Below are 17912 nucleotides of genomic sequence, written 5' to 3' on the forward strand. Positions count from 1 at the left end.
TAAACTTTGAAGATGGAGAAAAACAAATGGCAAATTCTTAGTTCAGCTGATAGTTACACATGTAAAGAAATTCAAAGAGATTTATTAATGAATTTCCAGCATTCCTAAAAAATTGTGCCTCTCCCTTCAAGGCAAAATATCTTAACAAATGCATCTTAACAATGGAACAAATGCATTTTATGAATCCTATTTTTCTATACAGATATATTTTAAAAATATCAGAAACTTCTGTCCAGGTAATGTTTTTAAGAAAACAGAGTAATACACCTGAAATGCTGCTGCATCTGCACCCTTGCAGCCGGCAAACAGAAATAACCTGGTCATCCAAATCCAGACCAAGGTGGTAACTTTCCAGTAATAAAGTCTAATGAACAGTACATAACAGGGTACAGTATTTAGCTCTCCTCTTGATTACGACTTCATTAATAGTCACAGTTTTTCAAGGAAAGGAATAATTTATTGAACTTGCTGTGTAGACTCCTAGATGCACTTACCAATAGAGTATTTCAGTGCTCCAGGCAGGTTGTGCTGTGTGGTCGAGGTAGCATCTCTGAAGGATTGCTACTGAGGACACTAATCAGGAAATCTGATACGATTGATTTATTAAATTTAGTGTTAATTGTGGAGAGATTTCTTCCTAATGACAGCTAATGCCTTCAAATTGTCATCCAGCTGCAAATGCATCGACATCAAAGTGGCTTCCTTGAAGAAAGGGGGTAGGAAAGGCACCATAGTTGCTGCTAAAAGAAAGAACACATTGAAGAAATTACTTCAGCGAGACTGCAGAATTCTCTAAAGGTCAGAAAGTCAGGTTGTTCCATTCTCCTCCTAAGAGTGAGCTGACAAAACCTCTGCCAGGAGGCAAAACGTTCGTTGTTTGGTATCCTGGAGCACGTCAACACTTCTGCTATTGAAACTTATGGGCTCACAGGGTCCAGGAAACCACAGACTCTGAGTCAGAGGAGGAGATGAAAGGGAGAAGGAATTAGAGTTGAAAGATTTCATTTTGCTTAAAAATGTTTCGCATCCAGGAACCACTAAATAGGGGCAGTGCTTGTCGTGTGCTCTCTTTTCTCTTAACCCAGCAGTGGTGTTCAGCCTGTGCTTCAGGGACCCCCTGGTGTCACTGGACAACTTCAAAGGACGTGGATTTTCATTTGAGAAAACCCTTTGGGTGTCCACAAACTCAAAAGTATAGAAAAACTACTGCTCTAGGGACACTCTCCAAAGCTTTGGTCTTAAAATACTTAAAGTATTTTTCCCGAAATTGATTAGAGTCTGTTACTAGAGGCACACAAATGGGAAATCAGCTGACCGAAGTTCTGAGATAAACTGCAACTTCTGCTTGCTGAAGCAAGATAATGTCAGTGTTTCTCTTTGAATCTTACCCTGTGCTTGTGTTCCATGGGTTTCTTCAGTAGGCACTTAGAGCAGACTTGTATCACCAGAGATTCCTTCCCAAAAAGTTGCCAGTAGACCACTCCTGTAAACTGTTTTCTCCTTGCCTTTCAATTATTTGCCATTTTGAACAGTCTTCCTCATTTTCTTCATTGTTGGAACAGTGTTTTATCTCTTAACCCACTTCACAAAAATCTGCAGTGCAACACAAATAAAAAAAAAATACGTACTCCAGTTATCAAGGCAATATTCCCATGGGGTTACTTTATGGAAATGTTAATTTTTTCCAAGGAATCTTGCATTTTGAACTAACTGATGGGAATATTGAGGGTCCTGACCTATTTCACCCTGTGTCACAGCTGAAGCGGGCGAGCAGCGAGGACATGCTCACAAAACCTGGGGTGGCAGCAGGAGCTTCGGGAGTCTCCAGGCTGAAGAAGACCATCACAGCAGGAGCCATCTCAGAGCTCGCTGAGAGTCGGCTGAAGCCCAGCGCAGGTAGGCACAAAGGTTCTGTCACCCGTGCTGTGTCACTTTGCCAAGGTCCCAGCAGAGTGTCCCCTCTCCCCCTTGCAGCACAGCCGTGCCTTTCCTGCTGTGACAGTCACGGGACGATGTGCCTCGCGTCCTCTACACCCCACAAGCCAGGGACACGAAGTGAAAAGGGAAAAAAGAAAGAAGCAGGATGGTTTTAGGAGCCCGGGCAGCCCCAGCAGCCAGGCGGTGGCGCCGGTGGCCCGCGCCCGTCCCCACTGCGGGTCCGGGCGGACCCAGGCGGGGATCCAGGCCCCGTATCCAGAGCTGGGCAGCAGTGGAGAGCTCGCTGTCTGAAGTTTTCCCCATTTATCGATAGCATTCTCTCTTCTCTCGCTGCTGAGGGAGCAGAGCTGTTTGCCCGCTGCTCCTGGGAGACGGCAGAGAACAAAGAGCCAGCCCTGGGCATCCTCAGCCTGTTCCGCTCCTGAGCTACCCCGGGGCACGGTGTCTTCAGCAGCCTCAGCCCCAGCAGCTTGTTCCCATAGGTTTCAAACCTAAGCCTGTTTCGAAAGGCAGCGACACCATCTGCATACCAAGGGCTTCAGTGCAAACGCTCTGCTTTCCCCCAGGAGCTCAGCAAATGCTTGCTTTTGTCTGCTCCCTGGTGGCATTTCCAAGGGAATGTGAGCACTTATTAAATTTGACCATGACCTCCCTATTTGTCACAGTCTCTGCAGGTTTTGGCTGTGTGACAGAACAATGTTACTAACCAGAGAGAAGTCTCTGTTAAAAAAAAAATGTGTATATAAAAAAACCTTTATATATCCTTGGAAGAAAATGATGTACCTTGTAACAGCACATATGTTTCATAGTTACCCAAAGACAGATCCCGTTCTGCTGTTAATCAGTGTGTAAATCCTCAAATTTAATAGTGACTAGCTGTATCCAAAGGAATTTGGGATTCACAAGCCAATAAAGAGGCATGATGCTTGGGAGGAGCCACGCAGGGAGAAGAAAACCTGTACAGATGATGCAGCACAGGATCCTGGGAATGCAGCCAGGGAAACAGCACTGCAGGGAGTCCAGAATGGAATACGTATGTCAGATACCAAAACACAAGCACTGGAATAGAGAGCCCTCTTCTGCATGCAGCTGTAATAACTGGGGTTGCAGGAGAGAGATTTATAATGATGACTGCTTTAAATACAAAGGCTGAAATGGTTTATGGAAGTCAAATTACATCTGGGTGTTGCTTTGCCACTTGAAACTGGATATAACCTCATATATTGCTTTGCATCAGCATTTGTAGAAGCATGAATGGGAATATTAATGCTAAAGGAAAAGAGAACAAGTGTATAGATAAACACTAAGTGTATAGATAAATAAGTGTATAGAAAAACACTAAGAATGTATGTGCTACCCCTCTAAAATTATTTTTGACCTAGAGAGAACTGTCCCAGCTCTTACAGGGACTGTTATAAGTGTTTGTACAGTGTCTTACATGTCTGTTTTTACAGTGGTTCCATAATCCAAAAGGGTGCTTGGAAATCCAGCTGTATTGTGAGAATGTGTCATTGTCAGGGTCTCTGGAAGGTGTTTGATCTTATTGAGCAAGGTTACAGAGCTGAATGCTTTGTCACACTGAAAAAAAATACCAATATTCCCACTAAAATGGTGTATTGTTGCTAAGAGAACTAACAGCATGACAGAGGGCACAGCATGTTCTAGGGAACATAAGTAGGAAAGGAGAGAACGTTTTCAGCTGCCGTGTTTTATTGCAATGGAATCCCAAATAGTCTGATTGTGATCAAGATGTAATGCTGACTGTGGAGCTAATCCAAGTGAGAACATTCCAGTAGCTGGGAAATGCAGATGTTTGTGTACGTAGCCAAATGTGTAAATCTAGAAATTTATTCTGAAATAACTTTATTTTGTTTCTTTGGTGGCCTTCATCTGTTCTGTGTTTTCCTTTCATGTCTTGACTGCAGGCATTATATCTCCCCCTTGTTTGGGCTTTTTTTTTTTTTTTTTTTTTTGTCTGTTACTCAAGTGAGTGGTTTGATTATTTTACTGAAATGATATTCTATTAGTTCCAGCCACACTCTGGTGGTACTCAGTTGGCATAATAGTCTTGTGTGAGAGAATTTAAAGGGAAAAAGGTATGGAAATACAAAAGCTTAGGTTTCTTTCTTCCTTGGGTGTGACTGTCCACCATTTGTGTGTTGACCTTGAGCAATAAGACATGCTCCAAATGCAGCAGGTAATAAATAATTGACCTCAGAAATTGGTTGTTTAAATAGAGTAGTTTCTATGCTGCCCTTGGTGGAGTTTCAGTTATTTATTCCAGCCTTTTATTGATGAAACCGCCCCTGCCTGCCCTGTTGGGAGTCAACACAGTAAATCATAAACAACATAAAGGTGGATGAGGACAAGCCCATGTGTCCATCCTTGGCAAGTGGAGTTGAGTAAATGGAGCTGGAGACTGATTCTGGCTGGAAGTTCTGTGCTGTGATGTTTGGTTTTGTGACTCTTTGGCGGTTTTGAAATCCCAGGCAGTGGGGAATGATGCATAGGGAGAAATCAATGTCTTGCATTCAGCTTCCTTATCCAGAGTGTGGTGTCTTCCTGTGTGCTGTCCTGAAGTGGCCATTTGGGTTTGTTAAAACCAAGCTTACAGAGCTCTGGCATTGTTTTTAATGTCTCAGTAGATGAAAAAGAGCTGGAAAATTGTAAAACATGAGGAAGAGTTCACTAATCTTAGAAAACTTTGATTTTAATCCATGTACATGCAAAGCCATTCAGTCTAAGAAGCCATATAGGAAAGAAATGATTGTAAAATGTAAAAGTAGAGAAGTTTGTATATTCATGTGAAACTAGGACTCTCTTCTTCTAAGGTTCAGGATTGTAGGAAATCAGTGACTTCAGATTCTGCTCCTTTGAGGTCTGCAAGCCAAATAACCTTAAAAAATGCAATTTCACAGAGAATTTCAAAGCTTCTTATGTGATCATATACCTCTCAGGAAGAGCATTGCATGGCAAGACTGGTATGCAAATGGAAAATTTGAGGTTCAGGCAGATGAAATTACTTTCTCAATGGAGCCTGGAAGTCATTCCAAATCCTTGCTCTGGGTTCTGTCATTCAGTCCATACAAACTCCCAGTTCAAGCACTTTCTGAACACTTCCCTGGAGGCTGTCTGGTTTAATCATGTTCCTGTGCTGCTTTCATGTGATTTCAGTGGCAGCTGCTATTATCTGTCAGGTTGGACAGGAACCAAAAAGAGTCTTATGCTGGACATCAGAAAGGAGAGAGCCAGGCTGTGGGCATGGCACAGTCCAGTCACACATCATCCAAAAGCACTGAGAATATTTCAGCCATTCCCATTTCTCACAAACATATTGATTTTTATATCAAGTGCTGCCAGCTCCAATATGAGGTATCAGTTATCCTTGAAATGTAATTAAGAGATAGCTGTACTTTGTTTTCTCAGGCTGCTTCATCAGCTTATTTTTCATTGCTAAATAAAGGCTAAATCTCTCTAGACAGCTTGATTTTGCCTTGGAAACAAATAACTGTCAATAACAACGCTATTATCACCTACCTTAGAGTTTATAGAAATTCTGGTTATTTTACTGACAAGCTCAAGTTCTCTCTAAAGCCCAAACCCGGAGGAGACAGGTGCTACACCTTCCCACAGTGATAGTGGGGTGTGCTCCATGTTTGGAGGCTGGGAGAAGCCAAGATGCCAGCAGGGCTCTGAGGGGTGGCCTGCTGTGTCACCCCCCTGCTCCATCAGAAATTACCATTTATTTTTATGCATAAAATGGGGAAATCAATGCTTGGCCTGAGTTTTCAGCCAAAATAACAAAAGCCTGTTGCTTTCTGTGTGTTCCTGCTGAGTTGATCCCCATCCAAGGCTGGAGATGGTGCCAATCCAGGAGCATAGAGGAGGGGAGCTCAAAGATTATTAAGAGTTTCAATTATCTCCTCAGCATCTCATGTCGAGGCTCTGAACTCTGCAGGTTACCTGGACAAAAGCTGCTAATCCCAGAATGGAACATTGCCAGCATTGGAAATGAAGCTGCTCTGCAACACAGGCTGCTGCAATAAACCCAGCAAATTAAACAGGGAAACAAAAATACCAAGAGATTTGGCAGAATCAGGGGAAACTACAGAAGGGCCTGAGGTTTATATACTGTTGTGGCACAGTTTGGGTTGAATAATCTTTAGTTCCAGTAAGGAGGGGCTCTGTTTTGATGAGTTTTTCTGTGATTTGTCATCCACATTCCTGCCCAATAATCAGAGTTAATGTCCCAGTGACTAAATATGATACCTGTGTATCTCCAATTCCTTCCTAGTGCTGGTAGAGCACATACCATTACTCCATTTGTCCATCATCGTTTTTTCATATAGTTTATGTGAAAAGTCTTGGTTTCTCCCTAAAACAGCTGCTTGCAGCTTTTCTGTGTAGATAGTGCTGGTATTCGGAAAAGAAAGGCTTTAACTAGATGAGGCCAACTGGTCCCTGCCAGCACTGGTGTTAGTGCTGGGAAAGCTTGAATATCACTGGTGAGGCTTGTTCACCTGTGGCTGATTCCAGAGGGGAGACTGGTGTGTGGGTTTTTGTACATAGCACTCATTAGATACGCTTCTTTCCCAGAGAAATTGAAAATGTGGCATGCTATAGATTTCAGAGCTTCCATATTCATAGAATTGTCATTTTCAGCTTGCTATTTGATAGCAATATATGGACTCTATCAAATTTACTGTCTTCTCTCAGCTAACTTCTCTGCTTTGTGTTTGCCACTTTCTGATGTGGAGTAAAAATTTAGGTTAAGGCGAAGCTAATCCAGACCAGAAGCTGTCCCTCTGTGGTCAGAAAATTCAAGAAAGTATCTTTTAAATAAAATGTTTCTTTTAAAAAGAAAAAAAAATCCTTGAAAAAACCCCAAACCTAACTGACAATATAGTAGTTCATAAGATGCTAATGCACCCCAATTAGGACAGGAAAAGGGAAAGTGATTTCTATTGAAGGACAGCTCTCTGACCTTGGGGCCCTTTTACTCTGCCATACATCAGCTTTTGACAGCGCCTGCTTTTTGTGATCTGTCACATCAAAGCACTGCTATAGGTTTGGGAGAGGTTGCTGCACTTTGCATTCAGGCTTGTTACTGTCTCATTTTTCTTGTGAACGATAGTGCCAAGTGTGAGGGACACTAATGAGATCGGTATGTTCTGTTCCACCAGGCTCCACTGCAACCAAATGGCTGAGCTCATCTGGGCTTTCCCAGGAGCTGTAAATAAGCTTCAAAACCTCATCTGGAAAGCCACTTGCATTTTGCTCCCCCTTCCAGGTACAAGACACAGCTCTTGCATAATTATTCTTTCTTACAAAGAGATTCTAGCTCTGAAAGTGGTATAAAAAGGAAAGGAAGACTCAAAATATTGCTTTGTCAGGCTGCCATTCAAGTTGGCAAGAAATGCTGCAGGAATTTAACATGCAAAGCAATGGAAATGTGTCTGCATTTACATCCAGAGCTCTCCATGCAGCTGGGTATGAATATTGACATCTACACACACCTATAAATATCTGCAAGGATGTTTAACATACTGCTACAAATATGAACCTGAACCTCCCTGGCATTCCTTAGCAAAACGTTTCCTCTCTGTGTGATTTCCCCAGGTGTCAAATAGTCAAAATTTCAGCACTTGTCTAGAAGATTTTACCCACTATCCTCTGAAGAGAAAGCTCAAGATTTGAGGGAGATCAAATTTGGCATTCCAGATTTGGGTTGTGGCCACTACTTGTCAAGTTTCTCTTACTTTTTCCTTAGAAGGATTTTTTTTTTTTTTTTTGCCAGAGCCTGCAAATACAGTTGTTGATTGCTGATGCCTTTGCTGAAAATGTTCCTGTATGTTGTTGTTTTTCATGTTCTTTGAAGTTTTGCTCTTTCCCTCTGTAAGCCACGGATAGTTGTGCATCCTGGAATGGCTGGGAATGGAGGCTGCTTCACAGGACTGTTCTTGAGGCAGCTTTGTCCTCTTTGATAACTGGCAGTGTAGTGAGACCAATGCATTTAGAGGCTGTCTGGTAGGATTTCTGATACCTGATCCTGTTATGGATAACAGGCTTTTTGAGAGGCATTCACAGGCTGGCTGCAGTCATCTTGCATTATTAAACAAGTAGGAATTAACTTCTGCTGACAACACTGTCTGCAGAATGCACCTTTTTCAGTTTTCTTGCTGTCCTAATCTTCTCCAGAATTTACATTTCCTGTGCTGAATCTCTGTTAACACATTCTGAGATTCTGCATTTGTTAAAACCACCTGTGAAAGAGACCCTTTTCTCTGTGTATTCCCCTGAGAATGACTTTGCTGGCACACGTGAGCCCCTCTGGGACCTGAGCCAGTTAAGAGGATTCAGTGTGTGGTAGGGATACTGAAATGCTGAATCTTGAAGGCTGTAATGACTTAACTCATTAAATTGTTGACAGTTAATTGGCTCAAGCCAACGTGTATAGGGAGGATTCATTACAGCTGTAAGGGAACTGTGGTGATCCCAAAAGCCTGGCTAAGGACACCTAAACAGAGGAGAGAATGCCTGGATGCTCCAGGAATAACACAAATCTAGGATCTCCCAGGTTGTTTTCATTTCTTTTCAGGCTTCTTTGCTGAAATTGTTCAGCAAAGTCAACACAACCTTGCTCTGACTACCTGCCCTAGGTTAATTATCAGCTTTCCTTCAGCTGGTTTGAAGAGAAATGATCCTTAACACAAATTCTCTGGGCCTAAATGTATTGCAGCCAGAATGCCTTGGCAGAGGGCCATTGTGTTTGCACTTAAAGAATGGGAGGGAGAAGGAAAGGAACGCAAAGCTGGCCTGGTCTGACAAGTATGCAGATCAGGGTAGGGCTTGGCATTCCTTGTAGTATTTTTTTTTCCACTATTTTTTTTTTTCAGCGGCTTTTGGCTTACGCTAGATTTTAATACTGTAGAGCAGGAGGGAAGGGACAGACAGCCCCATCTCAGATGGGTTCCTGGAAGGCTGTGGTTCTGTGCCATGAACTGTGACCTCATCAAGGATCTTCACTACAAAAAATTTGTTTCTAGCATGGTTAAAAAAAGCTTATGATCATCTGGGATTCAGTTCTAGGTGTTTTATTCCTAATCCTTAGGGGTTCACTGCTGGGAATGGGATACAAATTCTGAAGATTTATTTTCCCTGCTACTTATGTACTTGGTGCTTGTAAAATCTTTAGCATTAATGGAAGAAGGGAGAGTGTGATAGTGTGAACTCTGGTGTTCATGATGCCCATGCTTAGGGCCCATTCAGTTGAGTCCATCATCAGTATCTGTAACTTCTTTAGACCTCAGTCTTTTGGAGAGACTGTCAGCTACCTGGCCACTGCAAATCTGAGATTTGGTGGCATTTTCATGCTCTCATGAGCATGGATTGCAATTTGAACAGAAATTACACTCATTAATTTACTGTGTTATGAGTAGGATGCAAAGAAAGTTATGCCTGGCAAGCAAGTCCTCTCATTTGACAAGAGAGTTGAAAGAATTATGTCTGTCACACCTTCAATAATTAATTCTCATTCTCACTCTATAGGAAAGGAGTGTTTGTGAAGTTTTATTGGCAGTTCAACAAAGAGCAAGGGGATGAGTCAAGCTTCATGCTTAAGAAGAGACCAGCTAATCTGCTTTGTAGAGCTGAAATTAGTTCATTTTTATACCTTTATTACTGAAGAGGAAGGGAAAGTAAAGTAAAATGTTTGGATAACAAATAGTTGCCTAAATATTTAGCCATGCATCTGTTGTAATTGGTTACCTGGTCCCCATGTCATGCATGTTACTCCTTTTCCTTTTTCCTCAGCTTGAGCTGCAAGCTCCATAAGCAGTAATCTCTAATCCATGCCTTCTGCTCAGGCTGTAGCTGTAATTAAAAATTTGTGCCTTACCTTTCCTTATGGACCTGGACTAGATGTCTTTGGCCTGACATCATTCTCCTTATCACAGTGTTAGAATGTTCTGACTAATATTTCGTGCCACTGTCAAAAATAACAGATTGGTTCTTCCAGTCCTGGCTCTTCTACAATGCTCAGATTTCAGGTGTGTTTGCTCTGAGTCAGTGATTACATTTTATAATTACTCCAGGCTTGCACCAGCGCTGGATTGGGACCTTATTACACTATTCCCTTTTGTGATTACAGAAGTAGAAAGCAGGTGATGAAGTGATAAATGCTCAGCTTCAGGATTTATCAGCCCAACAGACTCTCACAGCTAATGTAGCCCCTCAGGTGAGTCTTCTTGAAGAAAAGCAGAAGTCACTCTTTAGTCTATAATGGAAGAAAATCTCTATGGGAGATACATTTCAACAGCAGTTGGAGGAAGTTGGCATCTGTACCTTGGAAAGGGCAGGCTGAGTACCCACCATAGTAAGAAACAAGATTTAAGGGATCATAAGATGGCTTTTAGGGAAAGAATGCACTATCACTGATCCTTTTTATAGAACTTTGATGGCTTATTCATTAAACAAAGCGGTTTGTGTTTGACATGTCGTAAGACAGAAGTAGACAGGAGTTGTTTAATGTCATCCAGATATAGACAGCTGTATGAAAGCTTTTCACTTCGTCTATAAAGTGTTAGAGGAAGAACAATGGAAAGCTTAAGACTGACAATGAACTCGTCCTATTATACTGAAATATCAGCAAAATTCTGCTTCTATCATATTGAAAGGTCTCCAGATACTTTATCTGAAGCGATGGATTCACAACTACATAGATTAATTCTCCATGTTTTATTTTCAGGCTGTTTTGAGCCTAGGAGACACTCTAGTTTATTATTTCTGAATTTGTTTTTAACACTCTTGTTGAAATCAATACTTAAGAAGATTCTGTTATTATTCTGTAATTATCCGCATACTGGAAACTGATCACTCGAGTCATTCAGTATCCTTGTTTCCCATGTACATCAGGGCTCCATGAGTGTGGAGCATCTTGATTTTTTTGGAAAGATGGGCAGTTGACCAGGCTCTGAGTGGGCCTGTCCTATGCAGCTGCTCTTGCAGTGCCAGTCACAGGCAAAAATAGTGATGATAGAGATATTATGTGAAATCTGCTCCAGTTTGTGGCTGCAGGTCTAGATGTAGTAGTGGCTGTAAGGTTAGAGTGCTGTTTTATTAGCAGAAGGGGAAATTTGGAAATCACTGTAACAGACTTTTAGGAATAAAGTACTATCCTTACTTCAATAAAGACAAATAGACCTCAATGGTATTCACTGAACCCTGTATATTGTTTAATATAATAGGGATGTGAGCCTGCTGTGCTGTTCTCAGCACCAGTGGAAGCTGAGAGCAGCTGGGGGTGCTCGGCTGACCCAGGAATAGCCCCAGAGGATATCAGAACAGATCTGATAGATGAGACTTGTCAGAAAGGGCACATGCTCACAATCACGGTCAGGTTTCCAGAGGAGTCCAGTCTCCATTTCAGCATCCTTTGGGTATCTATGTTTTCACGAGATGCTGAGCATTTCTGAAAATGGGTCCCCTCATTTTTGTGACGGCTACAATGGGCAAGCTGCCCTTGCCCAGACACGTCAGTGCTGTGCTCAGCAGTGTAGGTAGATCTGTGGGCAACGTCTGTTTGCTCCATGGTAAAGGTGCTTCGGGTGGTGGAACTGGGGGAAAATTAATGTTGGCTTTGCTTTGGAGGCATTTGGCTGCTCAGGTCTCTGCCGAGGGTCCCTCTGCCCTCCTTCGCCCCCAGCGTTTCCCTTAGGCATACCCCGGTGCGCCGCCCGGATCGGGCTCTCCGCTACTCTCCCTGCTCGCCAGGGCTGTTCCGGGCCAGGGGAGCTCCGCTCCCGGCGGTGCTGGAGCATCGCTCCCTCTCGCAGCCCGCGGCCCCGCGGCGCGGCCGGAGCGCTGCAGCTCCCGCGGCCGCCGCTGGGTGTCCCCCGGCGCTGCCCCGCTCGCTCGGTGCCCAGCCCGGCCGGCAGCGGGGCTGGGATGAGGGAGGAGGCGGCGCCGCAGCCGCCTCGGCGGGGGCCGCAGCGCGGCTCGGCCGCCAGCCGCTGAGAGCTGCTGCCGCTCCCCGCCGGAGCTGCCCAGAGCCGCGCCGGAGGGAGAGGCAGCTCCGCGCTGGCACCGGGCATGAGCGGGGCGCCGGCGGCCTGAAGGAGCCGGGGAGGAGCCGGGCTGCCGGAGGAGATGGGCAACCAGCCGGGCAGAGCGGAGGAGCACGAGCAAGGTGTGTGCGAGCGGCGGGGGCGGCGGCACCGCGGGGACGGCGTTTTGTTCTCGGGGGCTCCCGCTGAGCCGGCACAGGGCTGGTGTCACAGCCAGTGTTGGTGGCTTCCAGCCCGCTGGGGACACTGCTGATGTTCGCCTTCTAAATGCTCTTTATTGCCGATCCGTACCTGAGATCACAGCACCGTCCTTAGGGGAGCTTTTCTGAAAGGAATCCTTTGGAACAGAATGCCTGCAAGGGAGGGACCCTGTTCGCTGACAGATTTTTTTTTTTTTTTTTTTTTTTTTGCATAGTCTGCATGATGCAGCTAAAAAAGTTACAAAGCCAATGTAGTGATGTACGTAAAACTTGTCAGGATCTGCAGCTTGGCTGTGTTAGCCTTCACCATTGTTCGTGGCCTGAGGCCTGAAATTTTCCAGGCCTTAGAATTTAAAATGATGCCTTTGTGGAAGGTCTCCCACCATTGTCCTTTCAGAAGTGTAGTGCTCTGCATGTTAATCAGGAGCAGATTTCATAGAAAGCTGAGAGCTGGTATCAGGTAGATCGCATTCCCCGTGTGCCAAATGTCTGCACCGTACACCAGCGCGGCTGCTAATTTGTTCCTGATGCCGTAGTGCCGCTTTGGTTGCCTTCTAATTTATTTTGCTTGTTCCTCAAAGGCTGAATGAGGGGGGAAACCCCGTAGGTCCACCAATTTCTGCTGCTTATTTCACAGTTTCTTTCCGAATTTAGAACCCTCTAACACACATAAAACCGCAATCAGTTGTATTTCCTGGCACTCTGTTTCTTGCTGTTGCCATGGGAATTTCATTCACAAAATCCTATTAAAGTTGCTATTGCTTGATCAGGGGTTTCTATGACTTCGAGTAGATATGTATTGTTTGAAGAGCAAATACAAATGTACCTGATCTCTGGTATTGTTAGCCAGGGCTGCATTGCTGCTCAGGGATCTCACAATGGACGTGCCAGCGAGTGCCGGAACAGCAGTGAGGTGTAGTGAGAACTCTCTAGCACTATGTTAATCACCGGGCTAATGAAGAACACAAAAGCTGCCAGTATCCAGTCACCAGAAGAACTGCTGCCCTAAGGGAAAGTGAAACTTTAGGCCGAAGAGTGTGGCTGCCTACATCCCCAGCCCCTGAAATCTGCTGGCCACCGCCAGCCAGCGAAGTTTTGCTGGAGCTAAACCTGTCATTTAGGAGGGGTAGTACTGATAATAAATTAGGAGAGCTGGATAATGGCCCTGGGAGATACACTGCCGACTTCTGATCAGTTGGAGCAAACAGACCTTGATTTTGCAGGGCCGTTTGAACAGCTTATTGCTGTTAACACAGATGATAAATGAGTGTGCAGACCCCTTGTGGATTTGAAAAATCACTTTCATCCTTTGTTTTCTCTTGATTTATTTTTTTATTGAAGAGGAAAGAGTTATACTTCTGTTGCACCTAAGCAGTTTTTAAACTATTCTCAGTAAGTGTAGGCTGTACTAGGTCTTGTTTGAAAGTCCTTGCTGTTTATAAGGTATGAGTAGGACTAAAAACCAGTGTTTTGTATTGAACTATGTGCTCAAAACTCCAATGTTTAACTATGAAAAAGAGTCAGGAACATTCCTACTGACAGAAAGAAAAAAATTCTGACAACATATTCCTTACTGTGTGAGAGACCTCTGGCTTTGGAACTCAGAGTTTGTGTTTTTGACAGCTAGGGTGCAAAAACCTTCTCACATCAGAATGTGATATGTCGTAGTATCTCTGAATTTTGTTTCTGCTTGAGTGAACTTAATTCAGCTCTCATTCAGAAACACCCAACATCTTGAACAACTGTGGTACTTCTAAGCTTGTGTTTTGGAATAACCAGGCTACGCCCCAGGAATGGGTTGCTTTATTGATCTAGCTCATGAGCCAGCTTTAGCGACAGACAACCAATTTGACCTGTCTCCTTGAGCATGACATTCAGGGTCATCTTGTTTGTCTTCCTTCTTAGGAAACTTTATGGGCATCTTATGGCTCATCTCTAAGTCTTTCACCCCAGACTTGAAGTGCTAGCTTTGTTCCTCCCCTTGGTGTCGGTGGGCACTGAAGTCTTTAAAAATCTGATCCTGTTATAATATAGGTTATCATTTCAAGTAAAATACTTATTTTTGTGTATTTAGGAGAGTATTATGTACTTTAATGGGTTTTCCTATTAAGTGTAAATTCTGGGTGGGCTGGTCAGTGCTGTCCAGGAACAGGAAGGAAATTACTGCCTCTAAGCTGAGCAGTTGAAAGTTAACACATTAATACAGGAGAATCACAGAACTGGGACTGACTGAGCAGGGGACTGTGGTGAGAAGACAGAAAGAAATCCACTGCTGGTGTCTGATGGGAATGTTCTGAACAGAAGACAAGACTCCAACAGCCCAGTATCATCTCAAATTAATCTCAATCTTCCTAAGAGTGTAAGAGTGTCTAACAAGGATTTAAGAGGATTGCTTGTAATAACATCAAATTCTATAGGCTTTTCCTAGCTTCTAATTTAAAACTTAAATAGCTTTTACAATAATTTTTGAGAACTTCGTGGTGCGTGACCCAAGTTTGCATCACTTTGCTAAAACTCTGCTCCTTGCAAGTGGTTGGTTTTCCTGCTATATCCCAGTGCTCTGAATATTCATGTTTTTAAAACCAGTGGAGGTTTTAGAATGAGAACACCTATAAAGTAGAACAGAAAACGATGTGAAAGGTGAGTGAATATTGCAGCAGTTTGTCAGTAGAATTAGTTTTCCGCTTTTGAAACTGGCTACCCAAGCTGAAGGAAAGAGTGTATACAAACAGAGGCCAGAGCACCTGTGGAATAGCTGGAACATTTCCTGGGAGTTGTGTGGAAGAATCCAGAGTTATCCAGTGCACTGTGTTTATTGGGAGAAAGCCTTTCAAACATAGTTTGCCTTGGAAACAGGGAGGCCTCCTGTTATTTCTGAAGAGGAGCACTGACGTTGTTTGACACTGGTTGACACGGTGATGGGGGGGTTGTTTATCCTCTAAACATCTGCAGGTGATGGGTGATGAATATCTTTGGGAAGAGGTGGGAAAAAATGACTCAATACCCACTAAAACTTCCGTGAAAGAATCGCTTGAATGGGAAATGTTAACTTCTCGTGTTGGAACAAGGTGACGGGTGGGGTTATCCAAGGGTTAGGCTTTTTTTGGGATTGTGTTTATTTGTAAAACATGCTTACATGGCTTGGATGAGAGTATCAAGTGTCAGTGCACGCACTGAGTCAGTATTGATCTGTTTTCTTATGTCTGTTTTGTCCTGGCCCAGGAGTGGCTTCATTTGAGTTTAAGGAACGGATTTTTCAGTGTAAAATGTAGGAGACCTTGAAGATAAATGCTGTTGTAGAAATGCATGTTCTTCTCATTTCAGAGTGTGTAGTCAGACCTTTTCTGGGTGCTCTCTTTAGTCTCCCTCATCTGCCTCTCTCCCTTTCTCCCAAACATGGGAGCCGTTCATTTTAGCTCCATTGGATGTCAGAACACCGTTTCTGCCAAGCAAGAGCTCAGGAGACCAGATGAGTTTAATGATGGTGTGGGGGGAAGGGAGGGAGGAGAGAGGGGCCAGCAAAGCTAATGAATCACATAACAGCTTTCATGGAAATACCGACAGCAAGTCATGTCCTCTTGGAGCTCGGGCAGCGAGCCACAGACCTTTTGTTCCCAGTGGAGCCAACAAACCACAGTTTGCTCTCCACTGGATTGTTTAATTCCTTAGTCACCTCTTCCTCCCACAAGTCATTCTTGCACGGGAGGTTTAGAAATGCTCTCATTTTTCAGAGTAGTAACACGCTGCTGATTAAACTGGTATTGAAGAAGTTTATTTTCCCCTGGAGAGTAATTTTTACTTGACTTAAGCTTTTCTTCCAAGGCCAGTGAGGGCCAGCTCTGTTGATTGGTCTCGTGAGGTGACTTGACGGGACTGACATGGTGAAATCATTTCAGAAGGACTGACAAACACATCAGTCAGTGACAGTGTCTCCTCTGCTCCCAGGCCAGTGAAACAGGAACTGCCAGACACTGTCACAGTCTGGACCGACCTCTTAGAGGAATTTAGTCATGCGTGAGTAACTTACCTCTGGAATTATCTGAGGCAGCGTTAAGTGATAATCTGAGGTCCCCTGATTCCAAGTTGAAAGGCTAATGAATGCTAAATTAATGGAAAAGATCATCAATAAGATCTCCTGCACTACAGGGCCTTCCCAGCAGTTTTCTGCCCTGGCTGGGAGGATGTGCTGAGTGGGAGTGCTTTCTCCATGGGCAGGATGACAGCTTTTACAAGAAGAACTTTCAGGGCATGGCAGGCAGCAGGATGTGGTTTATGCATTTTGTGTGAGATTAATTTCCATCAGCAAAACAAAGCCGTTTTTGGATGAAGGCAGGGAGCTTCTGGGAATCCTGCTGAATGAGCTGGTCAGCAAGAACTTGCCCCGTGGGTCCAGAGCTCTGGACTGTGCTTTTGCCCCAGTGCTGGTGCTGTTTTTGGACCTACCAGTGGTAGATCTAACATGTTAGTAAATGTAAAAGCTGATTTTCTTGAAGATTGTTTCATTAGTTTAGTTAATGTGCTTGACAGCTGCAGAGTGACAAGGAGACAGCTAAGGGATGGTTGTGATTGTGTTGGTTCTGACACAGCATTAAATGACCTGAAAGAGGGAAAAGGGTGAAAGGAGAAGGGAATAATGCTGGCCTTGAAGAAAAAGAGATGCTTGCTTTTCGTTTGGGCTATGTTTGACTCTTCAAGATCTTGAAGTTGTAAAGCTGGCCAAAGAAATTTGGGCAAGTATTGCCCCTTGGTCTTCCCACTGAAAGCTGCCAGAGCCCTGGAGGCGCTGAGGAGTTTATTTGTTTGGAAGCAGTCCTGTGTTCTGGACCATCAATCCATATTTCAGCAAAGTCATCTATTTTACTTTTTTCTCTTTTCAATTCCTCCCCAATTTTACTAATTTACTCTTCATCAGATCTCATTTCCACAGGGAATGTAGCTTTCAAAACAACATGAGATTGTAAAACTGAGGCAAGAGTACTTCTCTGATTTTGTTTGTACTGCATTGCTTGAGGAGAACTTAATTTGATTTTTCTGTGATTCTCACAGACTGACACTAGAAGATGGACAAATATTTGATGTTTTCATTATTTTCCAATACCTTCCCATTCTGTATCTCCAAGCAATTTGAGCATGATCATTGAAGATGATCTAAAACTGAGATCTCTGATGATGGTAATAGACGCTGTTAGATTTTCCATGCATCAACTTTTTTCTTCCTATAATCCAAAGCAGGCATGTGTTCACAGACCTCTTTGGAATGTTCCATCTATTATATTTCATGAAATGTTTTTCCACAAGCATCAATAGATATGGATTGCATGCTCTGAAGCAGAGCACTCTGCCCTTGTGTGCTGTGTGTGATCATCGGTCGGTTCTCTCAGGCTATAAATTACATCAGAGCTGCAGCTTCCTGCCCTTTTCATCAGGCTCTGGAGCACACAGCTAACGAGCTCTATATTTTTATCAGCAGCAGAATTTACTTTTGAACTTCTTACAGGCAAATTTGATATTCATCACTGGAAAAATGCACTCTTGGGAAAGCATGGGGCTTGCATGAGTTTGCAGGGTTCAGTTCTGAGCATGTGTAGGGGATATGTTGGCTGAAACAGGGACATGTATTTTCCATTTGTTACCAGCTCTGTAGGCTTTGTAGCTTGGCTGGAGTTTATTCAGTTGCTTAGGAAAACTGTTAGGAGCAAAGCAAATGTGT

The 17912-nt window shown here is 43.6% G+C and overlaps 1 protein-coding gene across 6 annotated transcripts in view; it reads left to right on the forward strand.

The window, feature by feature from the left end:
* Positions 1–17912, forward strand: part of SPECC1 (sperm antigen with calponin homology and coiled-coil domains 1) — an 87645-nt gene that overhangs the window by 20581 nt on the left and 49152 nt on the right. For 5 of the 6 annotated variants that reach the window (XM_066202166.1, XM_066202170.1, XM_066202171.1 and 2 more), the window contains exon 3: positions 1758–1896. In XM_066202166.1, coding sequence (XP_066058263.1) covers positions 1758–1896 — 139 coding nt within the window. Of the gene's footprint in view, positions 1–1757; positions 1897–11918; positions 12125–17912 lie in introns of those variants that run through there. The other variant, XM_066202168.1, reaches the window with a different exon arrangement.

Source organism: Chamaea fasciata, unplaced genomic scaffold (genome assembly GCF_029207755.1).
Source record: "Chamaea fasciata isolate MVZ Bird 193981 ecotype frontalis unplaced genomic scaffold, bChaFas1.0.hap1 SCAF_21, whole genome shotgun sequence".
In the NCBI taxonomy this organism is placed as follows: domain Eukaryota; kingdom Metazoa; phylum Chordata; class Aves; order Passeriformes; family Sylviidae; genus Chamaea; species Chamaea fasciata.